Source organism: Miscanthus floridulus, chromosome 10 (assembly GCF_019320115.1).
Source record: "Miscanthus floridulus cultivar M001 chromosome 10, ASM1932011v1, whole genome shotgun sequence".
NCBI lineage: Eukaryota > Viridiplantae > Streptophyta > Magnoliopsida > Poales > Poaceae > Miscanthus > Miscanthus floridulus.
Window position 1 is genome coordinate 115,102,080 of NC_089589.1, and position 22,404 is coordinate 115,124,483.

The 22,404-nt window shown below is 42.6% G+C and overlaps 1 protein-coding gene and 1 long non-coding RNA gene across 2 annotated transcripts; one reads left to right on the plus strand and one right to left on the minus strand.

The window, feature by feature from the left end:
- Positions 1-6,568: 6,568 nt before the first annotated feature.
- On the minus strand, positions 6,569-7,276 carry LOC136485407 (kafirin PSKR2-like). Its single transcript, XM_066482298.1, has one exon. The coding sequence runs from the start codon at positions 7,274-7,276 to the stop codon at positions 6,569-6,571; it is 708 nt and encodes a 235-aa protein (XP_066338395.1).
- Positions 7,277-10,088: 2,812 nt separating this feature from the next.
- On the plus strand, positions 10,089-11,089 carry LOC136485408 (uncharacterized). The gene is made up of 2 exons (XR_010766441.1): positions 10,089-10,722; positions 10,860-11,089. It is a non-coding gene; the product is annotated as an uncharacterized lncRNA (long non-coding RNA).
- The last annotated feature ends 11,315 nt before the right edge of the window (positions 11,090-22,404 follow it).

The following is a 22,404-nucleotide window of genomic DNA, read 5'->3' on the forward strand; positions in this document are numbered from 1 at the left end:
GAACTGGGTGTTTGTACCCCGCAGCAGTAACTGGTGAGCACTGCGGAATGATGAACACAGTTGTAGCACTCACCGAAAGAGCAAGGAGTGCAAGGAGGGCAAATATCTTGGCAGCCATTGTTGCTAAGATGTTGCAGGTGCGTTTCACTTGGCAAGTTTTTGATTGTTGTCAATGATGTGGGTGGTGGATTAGCTATTGATTTGGGGCCTATTTATACAAGTGAGAGCTCATGTATATCTGTTCAAATCTCGGATTTTGCAAAAAAAAAAAACAGATGAGCTAGAGATGACATGGCACCTAGTTAACTTCCACGCTTAGTTATCGGTTTTGTTGGATTATGTGGTATGTGTTGGCAAGATAGTGTCCACTACATGCTATAAAAAAGTGCCCTTTTCTGTAGGAGTTCTCTAGATACATGAGGAATGCCATACATGATAACTTCACCTTTACACATGACAAAGCCTTAGCCACATCATATTTGTTCCACTTTATAGACATGATGAGTATGTGAAGTTATGACTTCCTCATGTGAATCAAAGCCTTTATCAACAGAAATTGTTGTAGCATTGTACTCAAGGTTGAAATATACACAATAGTTATGTGAGAAGTTATCAAGCAGCCAGTGAACAAATGCTGCAGATCGTGGCTAATTGAAGTCCCCGTATGTCTAAAATGCATGCACATGCATCTCTACACCTAAAAGATACCTAGGTGTATCGTCAGCGCAAATACTCGCCCCACTCGACTCTTCTCTCCGTTCCTACATGACTCCATTTCCTACAGCAGTGGCCATGGGCGGTTTGTTGTGCCTGGCGAGGCACACGGGTGTTGCGCGCTCCATCGCTGCACAGGGCCACAAGCACCGCGAAGAACACCGGTCGAGACGGTCCATCCTTTTGCGCCGCCGCCAGGTGCCATGCCACTAGTAGCACCGGTGACCTCCCGCAGGGTGCCATTCCGCTAGGAGCTCCTGTGACCAAGACATCGAGAGTCTGGCCAGGCACGTTGCGCAAGTCCTTACACACCACATTCGCGCACGCATGCGCGCAACAGTGAACACCGACCCAGTGGTGCCCGTGCTCTGCTCTACTCTTTCATTACCAAAAGTTGATTTTACATCAAAGTTATACATGCATGAAGATGAATATGTCAGCTAAACAAGCATGCTTGGTGTCCCAGGGAATTATAATTGGAGAAGAATTTTTGCGTGCACTATGATTTTGCCGTGTGTCTATATGCTACGACCACTGCTCTGCCTGGCGATGCTGTTGTCTAACGTCTTATAGAGGATTAATGTGTTGGGGCTAAGGGTTAATTAGAGAAGTGAAAAAGGCCTCAGATTTAGAAATAATTTAGGGTTCCTATAATAAAAATATTTAACAGCTACGTGGGCAAAAATTCGTGACCTCCATGCAACGCACGGGCATATATCTAGTAGAATATAAAAAATTGGCATGCTTATTACTATCTTGGCCACTGCCACACACTCCCTTTGTTCTGGATTACAATTCACTTTATCTTTTTGTAAAAGCATGCTTGTCTAACTTTGAAAAAGTTTTAAATAAATTTTGACAAAAAAAATACACCATCAAGACATAGGCAATGAAGAATTCAATGAAACAAACTTGATGTTCAAGATTTTTGGTAATTTTTCTAAGAAATATGTCAAAGTTAGGTAAGATTACCTTAGGGAAAAGCTAGAGCAAGTAATAAACCGGAGCGGAGGGGCTATATGTTGAACTCTACCTCTTGATTCAAATAGAAGTACATCTAATTTTCACTAAACTCATGCTTAAATTATTTCCCTATAGTAAGGAGAATGATAAGTTTGATGCCACTTTTGTTCCTTCCACCATCTATGATATGAATCTGCCCTTCAATACACAGATGAAGAGGATCATGGCCAACCTCCTAGCTGTTCGAAACAAAAGTCGTTTGGGCTCAAAGGCATAGATCCATTCAAGAAAAAAAACAAAATGACCATTAACATAAACTTTGCTCAGCTGTGCTACAAAAACTCAAGATAAAGAAGACTAAGATGGGGCTTGCGTTGATTTTTTAGGCGAAAAACTACAACATCCGGACTTGAAGTTCCATGACAACACAGTCCATCATATTCATTTTCACTAGAGTTCCGATTGTTGATGTTTTATTCGAAAGGCTCAGACTCATATATAAAGAAAGTAATCCAATTTTGATTCTTGAGCACATAGGTACACAAATATTAATTCCGTGGATTCGAATCAAAGATATTTCGGATTTCCCTACACACGACCTGAATCTTGTCCAAAAGAATCTTGGGAACATTCGGATAATAACCTTAATCTCTAGGATTGGACATTAATTTTAGGCTAAGGAAATCCAATATGGCAAAAAACATTTAAAAATAATAACTTCTGTTGACACATAATCAGAGCGAGACCAACAAAATCTTCATGGCTTCATTTACTATTCCTTGTTCATTTACAAAGGAATGTATTTCATGATTCTATAATAATTTGCTTTATGGGTGCTCAAATAGATATGATGATATATCTGTTCTAGTTTTATATAACATGTGAGTTAAGGTTACATTGGTTCTAGTTCTATGAGCTACCCCTAGTAAACCGTCGTGTCAGTAATAAAGTTCTAAATTTGTTTAGTTTTAAGATTTTAGAACATTAACTTTTTCACATTCTACACATAGATGAAAACTACAATCCATTGGACTAGGCCAGGTGTCAGAATGGCACTCCCGATGGGTTCTCTCTCTACAGAACAGTAGGATGGTGGTGGACGTTTAGTACTTTTGTCACACCCAATTTTAAGGATAAAATTGACTGCATAAATCTCATGTGTGCCCATGGATCAGTCACACACATAAGTTGACAAATTACAAAAAGTATCATCACGGTGTATCTTACATCACGATTAATACCATCACATAGTCTTACACCACACAGCGGAAAATAAAAAGGTAGCTCTCTCGTGGTAGCTCCAACACAGGGACGGTCAACTGGTTGACCACAAGCCTAAAAGTCCTCTGGAAACTCCTCATATCCATTGACATCTGTTACCCATCTGGGATTTTTATCCAATATTGAAAGTAAACAAGCGTAAATACTTCCCGTACTTAACAAGATGACATGGGGTTATGAAAGCTCAAAAAGGGTGACTCTGGTTTACTGTGGTTAGCATTTTTAGTAAGTCAAGATTTTATCATCAACTATTATCAAGTTATGCTTAAGCTCCAATTAAACCCACATGATCAGATATCAGAATCAATTGAATCATATTATCATCGTAGAACATCATAAATGAACAACAATAAGTAACCATTTATTATGTGAGTTTTCCGGGGCGCTGGTGACCGTGAGCACGACTGTTATAACAGTTTGTAACACTCTGCAGAGGTTGTGCACTTTCACCGTGAGTCGTGATTCCCATCTGCCTGGGTTAATTACTCCCATAACACTGCTAAGGTGAGAGGGCGGGGTACACTATGAAGCCATTTCATAGGTTTCTCTAACAAGTTAGGGCTGCTAGGTTTCCTCGGCAGGCAGATGTAGGGACCCCCCTTTCCTATGGCACATCTCCATTGCGGCTATACACATAGGAACAGAGGCAGCCCTATACCCAACGTGGCAAGCCCCTTTTACGCCATAAAGGTGACCTCTAACAAGCTAGAAAAGGGCCTATTACTGAGCTAAAGTCAGAGCCATGTGACCCTCACGGGTGCACTATCAGTCCTAGCTTTTACCGACAGACAAGTCCTTATGGAGGGCCAAGAGCATCATGATCAAAAGTTATTTGCTCCTTCGCCCTATAATTCAGTTGTTTAAAAGCAAATTTTACCTTTTCGTTCTATAGAACCATTAGTCATTATGTAGATCATGTACAGTTACATTGAGCGCTAGCAAACTACCCATATGCATATAACCCGTAGGAGACAAGGAAACAGGATACTCAACCACTAGGATGTCATTACGGGTATCAAAATTAGACACATGCAAATGAGAAATGAATAAATGGTGAATAGGACATCAAGGTAGATCCCATGCTATACTTGCCTTGCTCAACGAACTCAGGCTGCTCCTACTAGTCATCAAAGAACTCTTGGTCTCCAACGTTCTCCTCACCGTCTAAACTCGACCAACAAAGCAACATACAAGCATTCCAAAGGCATTCATGCAAGGCAAACAATTATGGGATTACAATAGTACACCAGGGCATAAAAACAAGATAAAAAGGTTCTTAAAAAGAATCTATGTCTCTCTACAATCACATAGACGCGATGTTCACGAAAAACGGAGCTAAAGCACGAAAGTTATGAATTAAATGGGGTTACCTATAGCAATTTATTTAATTAAATCTAACCTCAAAATTTAAATGTTGCAAACATGTTTGACAATGCTATTAACATGTAGAGAACTTAATTACGAACCTAACGAAATTTGAACGGGTCGATTCGGAACTAAAACGACGATTTATAAGCAAAACAATGCAGTGACATTTCTGTAAATAGAATGAACTATTTTTGAATTTAAATAAATCAGAAAAATCAGGATTTTCATCTGGCCGAGGACTGCGGGTGTAAAAAGAATAAAGCTGAGGGGCTCTTAAATAATTCTGCCACGCGAAGAGGTATCGGGCATCCTGGGCCATTGGATCAAGGATGGACGCTCAGATTAGGAGAAAGGGGGAGAGGGGAAAACCGGTGGCCGGAACAGTGCTCCGGCAGGGTGGGCACCATGGCTTGCGGCAAGGAGGTCGTCGGCGAGCGGGAAACAAGGCCTTCGGGCCATGATTCGATGAACCGAGGGCGCCGGGAGAGAGAGAGAGAGAGGAGGTGAAGGCGATCTTGCCTGGGCCGAGAACGCGACCGGAGGACACGGCCGACGCGGTGGTGGCCATGGCCGATGGTGAGAATCCCATGATTCACGAAGTTAAAGGCACGGAGAGAATGAGGGGAACGAGGGGGTCTCACCGCGGATGAAAAACAAAGTCGGAGATGAACGGAGACGGTGTGTGGCGAGAAATGGCGGACGGCACGGCGGTTTCCGAGCTCGGCGGATCCCGACGCGTCTCTATGCTGCGGTTGCGGCTCTGCAAGTTCTAGCGAGGGGGAACTGTAGCAGGGAGGGCGACGACGGGGTCTGCGCTCCCCTTTATAGAGGCTGGGGTGCGGGGACGCTCCCACGACGTTAGGGGTGGGCGTGGCAGCGGAGGTTCCTCCTTGACTGTGCGCGACGCGGGAGGTGGGCGACTGCACTGACAAGCTGGCCCAGGCGGTCAGCGGAAGAGAGAGTGAGGAGGGCAGCAACAGTTGCCCTGTTCGAGTTGGGCCGGCCCAGGAAGAGAAAGGGGAGAAGGGGAAGGAAGGGAAGATGGGCGAGCGGGCCGGCTGGGGAAAGATGGTCCAGCAGGCCGAATGAGAGGGAGGGAGGGACAAAGAATTGGCTTTTCTTTTTCCAAAACAATTTTCCAACTTCATTTTCAAATAGTTTTTGGAATCATTTTGAGTTTTGGATCAAACAACTCAACTAAATAAAATGCTACAGCATGAGTGCATCAACATGTATCTATCCTTAAGATTGATTTTAATTACACAAAAATTATTATTTTTCCTATATTTGAATGCACACATAATTACATAAACAAATCAAATTTAACTATTTTAAAAGAATGCAAATTTTAGGGTGTTATAACTTTAGTCTGGGGACGTTACTTTTGGGTTTTGATAGCCCCACTCTAAATCATATTATAGTCGGTGCGGTGCCCATCAACAAAGTTCCCATCTTTGGTAATGCTACATAGCAGAAAAGTGAGCTACCGTGTTGAGCAGCCAATTTGACGCAAGTTTGGTGTCCCTCTTTAAAATTTGCTCTAACATATTCGTGGGTAATTAAACTTCACGTTCATCATAAAATTTTTTGGCGACGAGTTTTATACTTTGTTGTTATGTACTTCAAAATTGTTACTGATAGGGTCTAGTTGATTCAATGCCCTTGGCCTTGTCAAGTTCATGGGCTCCAATTATTTCCTTATTTTTCTACAATATTATGGTGTCTTGCACAATTTTGCTCCAAGATAAAAACACACGCACCAAATATTTGCTAGAAAAAATAATTAAGAGGTGTGACTTTGCATACCAACTTTGCATGCACATATACATTTACTCATGAACTTCTATTTTGTTTTCCTTTGTATACGTGCACCTGACTTGAAAGACAATGGTCAAAGCATATGTGCCCATGACTTTCTTAAAACAACATACCATAGATGCAAGTACTCAACTACACGCACGTACAGTCGCATCTATTTTACAAAACACCCACGCACACAGCCAAATGAGAACACTCAAGAGGTCAGGCTGGCACATCTTGATATCGATGATGTAATGTGGTATTGTCTATGTATTAATCGAGCACGTGTCTGTAGTTATGATTTGATATTTTTCAATTGATTATACAGAGAAAAAAATTAAGGAATAGACTCAGATAAATCTCAATCAATGTATTGATTATTTCTGGGAAGTTGCACACGCCGACACAAGAACATTATTATCAAGTACAACTCATTTGTATTCTAGAAGATGGCACCTCCAACGTTTGGTTGCTGCCACGACAACGCAGGGTTAATCAAAGACATCTGGTTGAATGGCAGCAATTGTTGCTGCTGCAGGAAGGCGGCAGCCAACGGGTTATCCAGTGCCAATGGGTTAACTGGGAGCAGCTGCTGTTGCTGGTGGTAGGCAGCGGCGGTTGCAACAGCCGACTGGGTAATCGGAAGCGGCTGCTGCTGTTGCAGGTATGCAGCGGCGTTCGCCACAGCTAGTTGGTTGAATGGAAGCAGTTGTTGCTGTTGCAAGTACGCGGCAGGGTTCGCCACGGCCAGTTGCCTAAGCGCTGGCAGGAACTGTTGTAACCGTTGTTGTTGTAGGTATTCAATGGCATTCGCCGCAGCCAGTGGGTTTGTTGGAAGCAGCTGTTGCAGTTGCAAATAGGCGGCAGGGTTTGCCAGAGCTAGTTGACTGAGCGCTGGCAGGAATTGCTGCTGTTGCAGTTGCGCTACGATGGTCTGTACTAGTAGGTGAGCCGAGGATTGCTGTTGCAATTGGGCAATTGGTTGTTGTAAGATGCTCGCCGCGAGCACCTGTTGTAGCCTATAGGCCCGCAGAACTGGGTGTTCATACCCCGTAGCAGTAACTGGTGAGCACTGTGGAATGATGAACGCAGTTGTAGCGCTCACTGAAAGAGCAAGGAGTGCAAGGAGGGCAAATATCTTGGCAGCCATTGTTGCTAAGATGTTGCTAGTGCGTTTCACTTGTCAAGTTTTTGATTGATATCAATGATATGGGTGGTGGATTGGCTATTGATTTGAGGCCTATTTATACAAGTGAGAGCTCATGTATATCTGTTCAGATCTCGAATTTCGCCAACAAATGGATGAGCTAGAGATGATATGGCACCTAGTCAACTTCGACACTTAGTTATCAATTTTGTTGGATTATATGGTATGTGTTGGCAAGATAGTGTCCACTACGTGCTATAAAAAGTGTCCTTTTCTATAGGAGTTGTCTAGATACATGAGGAATGACATACATGACAACTTCATCTTTACACATGACAAAGCCTTCGCCACATCATATTTGTTCCACTTTATAAACATGATGAGTATGTAATGCTATGACTTGCTCATGTGAATCAAAGTGTAACGCCCCGGATAGGAACACCACCGGAGGGTACCAAACAACATCTAAATTTTATTGTCTGCAAATCATTCAAAATTTTGGCAGAGTTTCCCTAGTATTCTGGGCATCTAAAAAGGTAAATCACATTACAAAGGCGATATAATAACCAACATTAGTATCAAAGGATCCATCCCAATAGCAGACATCGTCTCATCCAAACCAACCATTAAGCAACCTCTAGTTAAGCAAAGCATATGTAAACTAGGTGCTTGTATCATGAAGGTGCTACTCCCGGTTCCCATGCATGCTGCTGTCATTTGGTTCCTAAAAACCAAATAAACACAAGGGTGAGTAAAAACACTCGGCAAGTACAATTAGAACCGAAAGAAGTAAGTCAACGTTGTCCGTGAACGAAAAATCAGAACATCCATGAACAGTAGTTCCCGTCTCAAACAGACAACACTTGAATCCTCGAAATAGTAGTTTCCATCTGAAACGGACGAACTTGAATCCTTAGCATTTACCGGTAAAGCCAAGCAAGTGGGGCCAGCACTTACTCACAGGAACCTGAACACAAGAACCAAATTGCACCTCCGGATAAACCAGCACTAGAATTGAGTGTAAAACAAATCATGAAACTTGAACTTGAATATAAAAACCAAATTGCACATCCGGATCCACCGAAATAGGAAGTGAATTTTAAAGAACACTTGGAACTTGAATCATATAGCACATGAAACGATTGAATCAATTGAAAACTCAAACAAGAGGCATAAGCCCATACATATAGGTTCGTCATGCACTTGCCTTAAGTTGCGAGAGAATCCGGCATGCGTGCCACCCTCGGCAACGGCGCTTCCCAAACCCGTGGAGCAAACTACCATAGGTACTAATCCACATCGATCACGAAGCTATTTTATAAAAAGCTCAATGAAACCACTCAGTCGAACCCTAATATGTCAATTCTCATATTTTTAGAAGATCCAGTAAAATTTGAGTTCCTTGCTGTTTAGGAAGAGCGGCGGCGGGAACAGGAGGATGCGGCTCTGAACAAAGCAGCGTGAGGAAGAGCCGGTGGCATAATGGGGCCTTTTTTTTCTTCTTATTGACGGGTCAGGAAACCAAACCCTAAATCAGATCCAATGGTCTAAATTTAACGGTTCCTCCTAAATTCATCCAACCTCCAAGCAAAATATGTCAGTACTCAAATGAATTCGTTTCGACGAGATCTGCACAACCACGGTGTCCGATCGACCATATGACTCCCGGTTCAAATAGTCAAAATTTGCTCGTCTCATTAGTCCGTTCGGTCAACTTATTAGTTTTGTTTTAAAAAAATTCGGGATATTACACAAGGCCTTTATCAACGGACTTTGTTGTAGCATCGTACTCATCATGGTTGAAGTATATACAGTAGTTATGTGAGAAGCTATCAAGCAGCGAATGAACAAATGCTGCTAGACCGTGACTAATTGAAGTCCCAGTATGTATAAAATGCATGCACACGCATAGAATATACAAAACTGGAATGCTTATTACTATCTTGGCCACTGCCGCACACTCCCTTTGTTCTGGATTACAATTCACTTTATTTTTGTGTAAAAGCAAGCTTGTCTAACTTTGAAAAAGTTTTAAATAAATATTGACAACAAAATTGCACTATGAAGAGCACAGCGTTCAATGGCATATCGACGAACCTGGTGGTCTACATGGAGACCGTCCTCCATGGCAGCTACCTGGACAGTGCCTCCTCACCACGTGGTACGGCACCAGCTACCTCACGCCCATCTTCCACTACCGGAAACCTCAAATTTACCGAGTGTTTTTATGTTTGCCGAGTATATTCTTTCGAACACTCGGCAAACAAGTTCTTTACCGAGTGCTGCACTAAAAACACTCGGAAAAGAGGAGGTTTGCCGAGTGTAAAAAAACACTCGGCAAAGAGGGGGTTTGCCGAGTGTTTTTTTTTACACTCGGCAAAGAAATAAAATCTTTTTTCTGGGAAAAAGGAGAAGAAAAATATTGAAAAAAAATTTTGCCGAGGGCTCAAATCTAGGACACTCGGCAAAGCAAAAAATATCTTTTTTCTGGGAACGAAGGAGAAGAAAAAAATAAAAATAAAACTTTGTCGAGTGCCCAGATATAGGACACTCGACAAAGAAACAAAGAAGAAGAAAAAAAATAAAAAAAACTTTGCGAGTGCTCAGGTATAGGACACTTGGCAAAGAAAAAAAAATTCTAAAAAAAAAGGACAAAAAAAAATTAAAAAAAACTTTACCGAGTGTCCAGATCTAAGACACTCAACAAAGGAAAAAAAGAAAAAAAAATAGACACTCGGCAAACAAATAAAATATCGTACTTAACCAGCGCCCAGCGCCCCCTCTCCTCCGGTCCCCACCCCTTCTTCTTCCCCTCTCCTCCCGGCCCCCAGCGCCCCCTCTCCTCCCGCCGGCGCCGCCTCCCTCCCCTCCTCTCCCGGTCGCCCTCTGCCCCTCCGGCCGCCGCAGAAATCTTCGAATGCTCTTGTCGTCCTCCGGGATTCATCACATGTGTCCGTATGTGATTTTCGTGCTACTGTGTTCTAGTTTTCTCCCTTTTTCGTTCTTGCTTCGATCTGTTTGATTCGAGGTTTTGGTGGTGTTTTGGTCGGCTAAATTCGTGCAATGATATGTGCTGATGTTGCTCTATAAATGAATTCGATTGAATCAAGACGAGAGCTGATTTTTGGTTTTGGGAAAAGTTTTCGTTCTTTGGCTTCGATCTGAATTTTCCGGAGGCAGAGTTCAAATTGGGCAATGATTTCTTGAGAATAGCTTGCCTCCTCCGCTGTGATTGCCTGTACAAAATTTGGGAGCGATTCGTTTTGATTTGATCTAGTTTTCATTGAATTTTTTGGTCGCGTCCCTTTTCTGCTTAAGTCCGTCGGCTCTGTTCGGCGTCCGCAGGAGCGCACCCAGCGCCCGAGTCCGTGCTCGCTAGCGCACAGAGCACACCGGTGTGGTATACCGTTGTTGGGCCACCGGATTCAAGGTCCAAAGACCCTGCGCTGGTACGCTCCCTCCTCTCTCTGTGTTTCTTCTCTTTCTCTGGTTGATTCGTGAAAAGGAGTCGAACTCCAGGAAGCAGTCCGCCGCTCCCAGGCTGCTCGGTCTAACTCCCTCCGTTCGTTGCTTGTTCCTGCTCCAGGCACATGAGCGTAGGATCCAGTAGCAGCAGGTGCATCTCGCTGTTAGCTTTTGAGCGGCAAGTGCAGCAGTCCGTGCTTATTTTTTGATTGGTCAAAAGTTTACTAGCATCTCTTTCTCTCTGTTCGGTGCCTGATCCTGTGTGGTGCTCAGCTGCAAGAGAAATTAATCCAACAGTTTTTCATGCACTTGCGTGTGATCAGCTGTATAAATTCTATATTTCTTCTCCTGGACTTTATATCTGCTAGAGTCAGTGAAGTGGATCTCCTGGCAGACCTTCAGTTTTTTGTTTGGTTTGTTGCTTGCAAATTATTCTCTAATTAGCATGAAACGGTCTGTGCATTGGAAATTGTCATGTATGATAGCGAATTGAGAAATGATAGCAGCTTGTTTTGAAGAGCTAATTCTTGCGCTACTGCAAGCAGCACACAGATGGTAGCTAGCGAGTGTAATTCCTAATTATTTTTTTTCTTTGGAAAATATGTTTGCCGAGTGTAATTCCGAAAAACACTCGGCAAACAACAATGGTATGCCTGAGAAAAAAATTATTTTTTTTCTTTGGAAAATAGGTTTGCCGAATGTAATTCCAAAAAACACTTGGCAAACAATAATCCTTTGCCGGGTGTTTTTCCAAAAACACTCGGCAAACCACTTTTTTTGCCGAGTGTCAAATTTGAAACTCGACAAACCATTTGCCGAGTGCGCGATAAAAAATACTCGGCAAATAGTTGTTTGCCGACACACAGATGTCATGTGTTGTATGCCGAGTGTTACACTCGGCAAAAGCAATTGCCGAGTGTTTTTGGGACTTTGCCGAGTGCCCCTGGCACTCGGCAAAACTACTGTATCCCATAGTGTTCCGCGCCATCATCGCCGACACCTTCTTGGGCAACTAAAACACCATCTTCATCTCCCTCGCCGTCTACCTCCTTGTACGCATTACTCATCCATCATCATGGTTTAGACATGGCCATTCACATTGATCAGAGTATCACACACATTACGATGGATGCTAAGAGACAGGTCTGCCTCACGCGCATGCCATGTGCAGGGAATGATGTTTGTCACCTTCTCTGCGTTCCTGCCCACGGCGACAGAGCTCGGTGGCTCTTCGGTGTTCGGTGCGCGGAGCGTCGCCTTCATCGGGCTATACCTCCTACCTCATGGCCATGGGAAGCAGCGGTGTGCGGTCATTCTCTGCTGCCATTTGGTGCGGAGCAGTTCGACCATGACAACTCGGTGGATCGGGAGAGCAAGGCGTCTTTCTTCAGCTGGCTCTACCTCTGCGTCGACTTCGGCCCCATCGTCTCGGGCCTTCTTATCGCGTGGATCCAGGACAACGTTAGCTGGGGCCTCAGCTTCGGCATCGCCACCGCCTGCATCTCGCTCTCCTTCGTCGCCTTCATGCTCGCCACGCCCATGTATAGGCGCTGCATGCCCACCCACTACGCCACCCAGGATTTTTAGGGGCGGCTCAAGACCATTTGTAGCAACGGTTTGGCCAGCCGCCCCTACCAAACCATTGCTACAGATGACCGATTTCAAATTTGAGAAATTGAAACGTAGTTTTCCTTAACAAAATGAATTCAAATGAAAAAGTTGTCAACTATAAAGTTCTATAACTTTTCAAGATCGACAGCTTTTACTTTGGTCATTTGTTCATCGGACATAGTGTTATTAACATTGTTCACAAATCTTACATACCCCTCTTGTAGTTTATGAAACTATAGGAGAGAGATATAAGATTTGTGAACAATGTTACTACAACTTTGTCGGATGAACAAATGACCAAAATAAAAGTGGTAGATCTTGATCAGTTCTACAACTTTTATGTTATGATTTTTTCAGCTGAAATCATTTAATATTTTAAAATGGAGTTTGAAGTTGTCATTTTAAAATTCAAATTTCAAATTCATAAAACACAGTCACATGAAAAGATGACCAAAATAATAGATGTAAGAACACAATATATTGATAGAGCATGATTTTAGAAAATTTTAGGAAAAAATAATCAAATTTGAAGTTAGTACGAGGGAGAAAGACTAGTTACAAGTTTTAGCCAGAGATTAAAAAGAGAAATCAGAGTTCTTCAACAATTTAAAAATTAAATTTCTAAAAGTATTTTGAAACAGTAAATGGTTTCAAATGGAAAAGTTGTAAACAGCAAAGTTCAATAACTTTTCAAGATCTACAGCTTTTATTTTGGTCATTTCTCCATCCGAGGCCATTTGAAAAATTCAAATTTTAATACTTAATTTTTAATATTCAGCGTCTATTTATAGGGCCACCCCTAGAAATCGGATTTGTAGGAGTGGCTGAATGTAGAGCCACCCCTATAAATATGGTCATTTGTAGGGTGGCTGATAACACTAGCCGCCCCTATAAATCCATTTGTAGGGGTGGCCCATTTGGGAACCATTGGCCCCTAAAAAAGGAAGCGTTGATACAAATCCTTTTTTGTAGTAGTGTCCGGCACGCCGCTCAAAGCCACAACCAGGCCGTCGCCGCCGCATGCAGAAAGTGAGGCATCACCACAAGTCATCATCGGGCTCTTCGCACATACACTAGTAGAGAAACGACTTTTGATCCACTTCGAAATTTGGCTTTAGTCCCGGTATTTTTCGCGCCCGGGACTAGAGAAACCTTTAGTCCCGGTTGGTAGCTCCAACCGAGACTAAAGGTCCCTGCCCAACGGCTACTGCGGCAGGCTTTTGTTGCAGGGGACCTTTAGTCCCGGTTGGAGCTACCAACCGGGACTAAAGGTTAACTTTCACTAGTAGAGAACAGACCTTTGATCCTCGGCCAAAATGGGCTCTAGTCCCGGAATTTTTTACGCCCGGGACTAGAGATACCTTTAGTCCCGGTTGGTGGCTCCAACCAGGACTAAAGGTCCCTGCCTAACGGCTACTGCGCCAGACAGAGGTGGCAGGGACCATTAGTCCTGGTTGGAGCCACCAACCGGGACTAAAGGTATACTTTTACTCCTGGTTGGTGGCTCCAACCGGGAATAAAGGTCTACTCCCGGGCCACGGCTGCGCCCGCGGTTGGGAAGTTACCTTTAGTCCCGGTTGGAGCCACCAACCGGGACTAAAGGTCCCTCCTTTATATCCCGGCCGTCTCCTTCCTCCCCGAGCCTGAGCTCAGCATATTTTGAAGCTCACTGCAGTAGTGTTCTTGCTTCCTCCCTCCCTCCATTGTTCCTCCATCCATTCTTCGATTCCTCCGTCGATTTCTTCGATTTCTCCGTCGATTCTTCAGTTGTAAAGGTTACCAATCTCATACTCTCATTTTTCACCATTGTCTTATCTCATTTTGTTCACTATATATATATGGTTCTTTATTGTGGTTTTTTTCATTTGTAAGCAATTTGAGCTCAAAATCACTTCAAGCTTGCATATTTACATGAAAGAAGGTTAAAGTAGCTAGTTGAACTTGTGGACCATGTTCATCTCGGCGACCATGTTCTCTGTCGAGCAGTAACGGACGTCAAAGAGGAGCTTTGATTCTACGAGGGAGAGCGGCAACAGTCGTGGAAGACCGTGTTCCCTTCCTCGTAGAATCGGAGCTATTCCGTGGCAAGTACGGTGCCGTCCGGTGGAGAAATGCTCGCCGAGATGATCACGTAAGCAAGTTCAACTAGTACGGATGGTTATTTATTCACATGACCCAATATCGTCGCAGTAGTCTGTCAATCACCGTACTTTTTATTTTAACTTTTTATGAAATGAAAAACTTAGAAAATAGTTAGAAATTATAGAAAATCCGTACTATTTGAACTTGCGGACCGTGTTCAGCTCGGCGAGCATGTTCTCTGTCGAGCGGTAATGGACATCAAGGAGGAGCTTTGATTCTACGAGGGAGAGCGACAACGGTCGTGCAAGACCGTGTTCCCTTCCTCGTAGAATCGGAGCTCTTCCTTGACCAAGTATGGTGCCGTCTGGTGGAGAAATGCTCACCGAGATGATCACGTAAGCTTCTTCAACTAGTACGGATGGTTATTTATTCACATGTCCCGATATCGTCGCAGTAGTCTGTCAATCACTGTACTTTTTATTTTAACTTTTTATGAAATGAAAAACTTAGAAAATAGTTAGAAAATTATAGAAAATCCGTACTAGTTGAACTTGCGGACCGTGTTCAGCTCGGCGAGCATGTTCTCTATCGAGCGGTAACAGACATCAAGGAGGAGCTTTGATTCTACGAGGGAGAGCGACAATAGTCGTGGAAGACCGTGTTCCCTTCCTCGTAGAATCGGAGCTCTTCCTTGACCAAGTACGGTGCCGTCCGGTGGAGAAATGCTCGCCGAGATGATCACGTAAGCAAGTTCAACTAGTACGGATGGTTATTTATTCACATGTTTTTGAGCTATAGTGTATTAAAAAATGAGTATAGAGATATAGATGATTTTATAGTTTCTTAATTTTATTTGTTTATAAAATAAGAAATTTATAGTGTATTAAAAATGAGTATAGAGAGAAGATGGCAACTGCTTCATTGTTTAGAGATATAGATAATTTTATAGTTTCTTAATTTTATTTGTTTATAAAATGAGAAATTTATAGTGTATTAAAAAATGAGTTTAGAGAGTAGATGGCAACTGTTTCTGGGTCCTCAGCCTCTCATGGGTTTCCAAAGCGACTCAGGCCGGGCCTCCCTCTCATTCTATGCGGCAAGTGTCGTGATGAGACGAAGATTGTGATGGAGTACCGAGTGAAGAAGGAGGGTCCCAACAAGGATCGTATCTTCTACAAGTGTCCAGATCGCAATGTGAGTTATTTTATCGTATTTAATGATTATGGTTAGTTTATACCTATTTTCATGATGGTTGTGATTAAAGTTCTAATTTTTTGTTTTAATTTCAGTGGGATGGCAGTGGACGATGTTCAGGCTTCTACTGGGAGGAAGACTATGTTGAACTCGTGCAAAAATATCTTGCACAACAGGCAGATACGGCGGCTAATGATGCAGTGATCCAGCCGAAGAAGCCCAAAGATGCTTTCATAAATTTGTACCTTTTGTGGTGGCACGCATGTTGTATAAATAATTAATTATGATCTAGGTTTTAATATGGTATTTATGTCATGTAATGCAGATGAGCCGGCATTGGATGTATAATGCTGATCGCCGCTCCCAAGAGTTCATTGACGGCGTACATTCTTTGTTACGTGCAGCCGAGGCAAACAAACGCGATGGTTTTATGTGCTGCCCATGTGCCATATATAAGAATACGGTGGAATATCCTTACTCAAAGACTCTTCATTCACACTTGTTCAAGTCAGGTTTCATGTCAAACTATATTTGTTGGACGAAGCACGGAGAAACCGGTGTTATAATGGAAGAAGGTGAAGAAGAACAATGGGACGACAATGATATTATTCCCGATGGTGCGTGCTTCAATGATACTGCAATGGGAGAAGCTGAAGAAGAGGTAGCCGCAGAAGATGATCCGGCTGATGATCTTTGTCAGGTCATTCGTGACGCACAAAGAGAATGTGAAAGTGAAAAGGAGAAGATCAAGTTTGAGCGGATGCTTGAAGATCATAAGAAATTGTTGTACCCAACTTGTGATGCAGGGCAGAAAAAGTTGGGAACCACACTAGAATTTACTATTCCTTGTTCATTTACAAAGGAATGCATTTCATGATTCTATAATAATTTGCTTTACGGGTGCTCAAATGGATATGTGCCCATGACTTTCTTAAAACAACATACTATAGATGCAAGTACTCAACTACACGCATGTACAGTTATCTATCTTACGAACACCCACGCACATAGCCAAATGAGAATATTCAAGAGGTCAGGCTGGCAAATCTTGATATTGATGATGTAATGTGGTATTGTCTACGTATTAATCAAGCATGTGGCAGTACTTATGATTCGATATTTTTCAATTGATTATACAGAGAAAAAAATTAAGGAATAGACTCAGATAAATCTCAATCAATGTATTGATTATTTCTAGGAAGTCGCACCACAATCAATTTTCATGATCCTACTTTGACCAAAGTTGAATTATAGAATAGAATGTTTGCATGGCAGTGCACCCTTAAGCAAAGTTGTAGTACTTGACTAGAGTAACAACTTTCATTTTTTGGCCAAGACCAAACTCAGTGCATAGCATGCTAAAAAATAGCTCGCAAATAGCAATGAAATGTTGTTTTCAAACTTATAAATTTTTTTGTCTAAGAACTGATTTACAGTTTCATGCACCATACTTTGAAGCTTTGCATTTTGAAAACCATGGCGAATTAGATGTTACTCCTAAAAGCAAAGTTGGAGTTTACGTGTAGCTCTACAACTTTTGTTAATAAAGTTTTTGCAAAGAATGAACGGATTAGGAGATAGAGGTGGAGGAAATCGCGCTGTCAGTCATTTCGTCAGGGCCTGATGGCCGCGGACGCCGCGCCATCAGTGGCTGACCGCGGCAGGCCGTAGCCACCACGTGGTGGCCGTACACCAGCATTGGCCCAGCTAGTTGGGCCAAAGTCGAGTGAAGAGTGAGGCGACATCGATGCTCCCTCCATTTCTCGCCCTCGCTCGCCTTGTCTCCCACCGCGCTCACAGAGCAAGCAGTAGCTCGACCGTCGCCATCGCCACTTGCCTGCGCCGTGCTCACTCACCATGCACGCAGCACCGCCACCCAATCCACCTCGCCCATAGCTTTGCCACCACCTCCTCTATCTCCTCAACCCACTAGCTTCGCGACTTGAGCAAGGGTAAGGCCACATTGCGCCGTCACCGCCATTGTCGTGGTCGCGGTGCACCGCCGAGCTTAAGCTCACCATGGCCAGCCGCAATTGGTGCTCCCCTGACCTCCCTTACCCTTAGTTGCTTGTTGCCATAGGGTCTAGATGCTAAGGCCAAAGTCGGTTTAACCGCTACCGCCGCCGCCACGTGGGAATGCATCGCCGCTCCCGCCGTGCCTGTGAGATCGAGCTCACCGTGGCCAGCAGCCCCTAGGTCTCGCCATCCCCTGCTCGAAGGTGTTTTTGCATAGCCACAAACACTAGGTCCTACCATGAAGATGGAGACCCACCTCTCGCCGTCGGTTCACCGGAATGGCAAGCACCACCGCCGTGCACTGGGCGCCGCCATGTCGCCATGCACGTGGTCGGGCTTCCCCATTGCTTCATCGTGGCTGGATCTTGCCCTAGAGCTGTGCTAGGTCACTATAGAGGTAGGACCATCCTCGCCGGAGCCTGCCATGGTCAGAGACGGCCGGCGCACCATGGCACGACCACCGTTGTCCGCCATGCTCGCCGGTGAGCTTGCTCCAGTGAGCCACTGACCCAACCTAGGGTACCCCTAGGTGCAGGTTGACGTGAGGAACACGACGGAGGTAACCTCATCACCGGAGACCTCGCCGACAGTGAGCTATCATCGATCGACCTCCGTCCTCTATTTTTGTTTCGCTGACGAGCGAGCCCCGTTGACCGTGGGCCCCATCTGTCAGTCTGAGTATTATTTGTTTTTTCTTAATTATTTTCATAGATTTGAATACATGTTTCAAAAATTCATATATAGAGCTAGGAGTGTCTAAATTGAGTGAACCAAATTTGTTGGATTCATCATTAAGTGTACTATTTGATAAAAATATGAAACCTACTGTTTGGGATATTTTTCTAGGAGATTTAAATTGAGCTAGATAAGTGCTTTTAAATTGTTTTCAATCTTGTAAAATGCATAACTTGAGCTACGAAAGTGATAAAATTGTGATTCCAATTTTTCTAATCTTGTGTTGACATGCTCTAGCTAAGAAAAATACTAAACCTATAGTAAGAATAATTGCAATATGGTCTTCCTATTTAATCTTAAATAATTGCTAGCTTCTAGTGAAAATAAATGGGGTAAAAATACATAACTAATGATCATGCAAATTTTGACAGAGTGTTATGGTGCTGGAATGAATTGAAGAAAAATATGAAATCTGTTGTTTGACACTCTTCACTAGGCTAAACTATTTTTTGCTAAAATAAGCCTATGCAACTTGTCATTTTTTCAGAGATGGTTATACTTATCTAAATGGCATGAAATTTGTACAGTAGACTTTTGGGGTCATATGTAGGCTACTGTAATTTTCTAAGAATTTATTGTGCACTTTTGATATATTTTCCTTATTTCACCTTAGTGTCCAAATAAATTAATAAACACATTTAAATAATTTATTTGGGCTTGACCATTATGTTTTCTAAAGTGCATATGATGTCTATGAACTGTTGGTACCATTGTTTGTGCCCAAATTTGATTGCTTGTATGCAGTGAAATATTAATTGCTCTATAATTCAATTTTAGTGACTGTTTTGGATAGTTTCTGTTGTTAAGTAAATTGCTCAGGTAAAATAATGTTTGCTATGAATCTTGTCAATAACAAAGTTGTAGATAACTTACTTATCTTACTTGTGTCAAATTTTCATGGCAAAAGGATAAATGGTTTGAGAGTTATAGCTGTTGGAAGTTGGTCTCGAGAAATACTTATTCTCTGTAATTTCTGGACAGATTTGGGAAATTGCTTTGTTTGACCTTGATAGTCATTGAATCATCTTGATATGACTATAACAAAGTTGTAGTAAGTTTTATAAGCTTTCCATAAAGTCCAAGATCAAAGTATTTGGTTGAGTAGAACTCCAGATATGGCCAAAATAAGTAGCTGTTGTTTACAGCAGGAAAGGACTAAGTCAATTATAATTATTTGTCTTATGTGATGCTTGTGCAGATGCTTAGGCTAATTGAGATTAATTGTTAGATGCAGGTTCTAAGCTTCTTAGTGATGATGAACAACTTTACCTTAGGTTACTAGAACTTGGTGAGTGTATATTTCTTGTACTATAGAAGAAATATGCATCTACTCAGTAAAGATCAACTAGAACAAAGTTATACATCTACTTGGTCAACAAATGTTAAACTTATCATACATCTTGTGGATAACCATGCTCATGCATATATAATTTATCATATCATCTCATCTCTTATGCATTCATGATACTCATTTGTGCATACGCATGCAATAGGTTCCCCGAAAGGAGTGACGCTCCTCGAGTTTGAAACCGAGCGTCAGGAGGAGCAACAGGCAACCCGGGAGCAGGAGGTTCAGGCGAAAGGAGGAGTCAACGTGGAAGATCTTCCTGAGTGTCCTGACCACCAACCTTCCTCGTTCTTGAAAGGTAAGCCCTAGAGCAATATAAGCCTCCTATGTTTTTACAAATATCACTTGCGTCCTTTATGTTTGATGCATTAGGTTATATGAGTTCATTGGAAACACTTCCTGCATATATTTTCCTTGTCCAGACAAATATATCTTGAATCCTTGGTAGGTCCAGGATTGAATATATGCTTAGCCTTGCTTAGTCCGATAGAAGTCGAATGATTTCCTGTCACCTACAAGATATAGGTAGATACCTGATTACGGTTGGCTACAATTGCTATCGTGGAAATAACCATGTGATGATGAATAAAAAGGAGACCAGGCGAGATTGTGATAGAGAAGCAACAAGTCATGGAGGTCTTGGTGCCTATTTATCCTCGTCTGTGTCGGTTAATGACTGATTCGCTGTACGTCCTCATGTCATGTTGAATGCATGCCTAACACTTAGTTGGCTAGATAAGTCGTTCCGACCGCGAAGCCGAGTAGCTCAACTCGGGCCGAGACCAGGTAAGTGAAAGTGCGCACACTAGAGGTAGTAAGGATGTGTGGGGAGCCAGTGACGTGAGTCCAAGGGTAGACCGGGTATGAACTTCCTGGCAGACTGATAGAATCTCTGAGGGTGCAGCGCTGATCAGACCCATGATTGTACCTAAATTGTACCAAAGGTGAGCCGACGTGACCCCAACAGAGGAAGTATGGGTTTGTGTTAGGAATAACTCCCCAGCTGGTTGGAATCGATTCGAGTCGTCGCCTCTATTGGATAGTAAGAACTTGACTAAGTAGCAGCAACATAGCATTAATTGATGGAACTTGATGGTTATGATGATGCTCAATTTAATACATCGGATATGGTTACTAATGCTTGATTAGCTTAATCATGTGATTGCTCTAGTACAGGTGCAAATCTAGAGATGCTTAATTGAAAAGGTATTCAAATTGCTGCTATAGGTATTAAATCTCCAAGTTATGTTACTTAAGCTTTTATGCAAAATGTTGTCAAGCTAACTCCATTGATAAAGCCTTGCATACTCCTTGGCGTCATATTATTTCTGGTTTATGACGGGTAAGCCTAGCTGAGTACATTCTTGTACTCAGGGTTTATTCCCTCTTGTTGCAGATGACATGATGTATCATGGGTACTGTAAGAACTGCCTTCATCCTGCCATGGATGAGGACTAAACCATGGGGCATGGTACTCCTAAGATATTCTCTCTGTTCTGCTTTTGCTAGAAATGACCGTGGTACTGGCATGTATTTGAACTAAGTGTGATGTTAATGTCAAACTACTTTGCTTCCGCTATTTAAACTTGGTTTGTAATAACTATGTGAACTCCGATGGATGTGAGATATTTGTGAACTGTGATGTAACATGTGACTGGTTGTGTTGAATCAAGTACGATCTTGGTTTGTATGTTATTTAATTTGAGATCCTTCATGATTTCATCGGACTACTAGGTTTACATGGAGTCAAGTATGATAGTTTGATCGCTTAGGTGATTGCTATTGTACTTGTGCTCTTATAAATGGGACGGTTCTGTTACATTCGTACCCCGCAGCAGCAACTGGTGAGCACAGCGGAATGATGAACGTAGTTGTAGTGCTCACCGAAAGAGCAAGGAGTGCAAGGAGGGCAAATATCTTGGCAGCCATTGTTGCTAAGATGTTGCAAGTGCGTTTCATTTGGGAAGTTTTTCATTGCTGTCAATGATATGGGTGGTGGATTAGCTATTGATTTGGGGCCTATTTATACAAGTGAGAGCTCATGTATATCTGTTCAGATCTTGGATTTTACCAAAAAATTGATGAGCTAGAGATGACATGGCACCAAGTCAACTTCGACGCTTAGTTTTCAGTTTTGTAGGATTATATCGTATGTGTTGGCAAGATAGTGTCCACTACATGCTATAAAAAAGTGCCCTTTTCTATAGGAGTTCTCTAGATACATGAGGAATGACATACCTGATAACTTCACCTTTACACATGACAAAGCCTTAGCCACATCATATTTGTTCCACTTTATAGACATGATGAGTATGTGAAGTTATGACTTGCTCTTGTGAATCAAAGCCTTTATCAATGGAATTTATTGTAGCATTGTACTCAGGGTTGAAATATACACAATAGTTATGTGAGAAGTTATCAAGCAGCGAGTGAAAAAATGCTGCAAGATCGTGGCTAATTGAAGTCCCTGTATGTCTAAAATGCATGCACATGCATCTCTACACCTAAAAGATACCTAGGTGTATCGTCAGCGCAAATACTCGCCCTGCCCGACTCTTCTCTCTGTAACTACATGACTTCATTTCCTAAGTATATCTGTTACCTATGTTACCTATGTGACTCAACCTGGATTGAATAAGGGAGTCCAATATACAAATTGGTTAGCTACGTATGTCCTTTT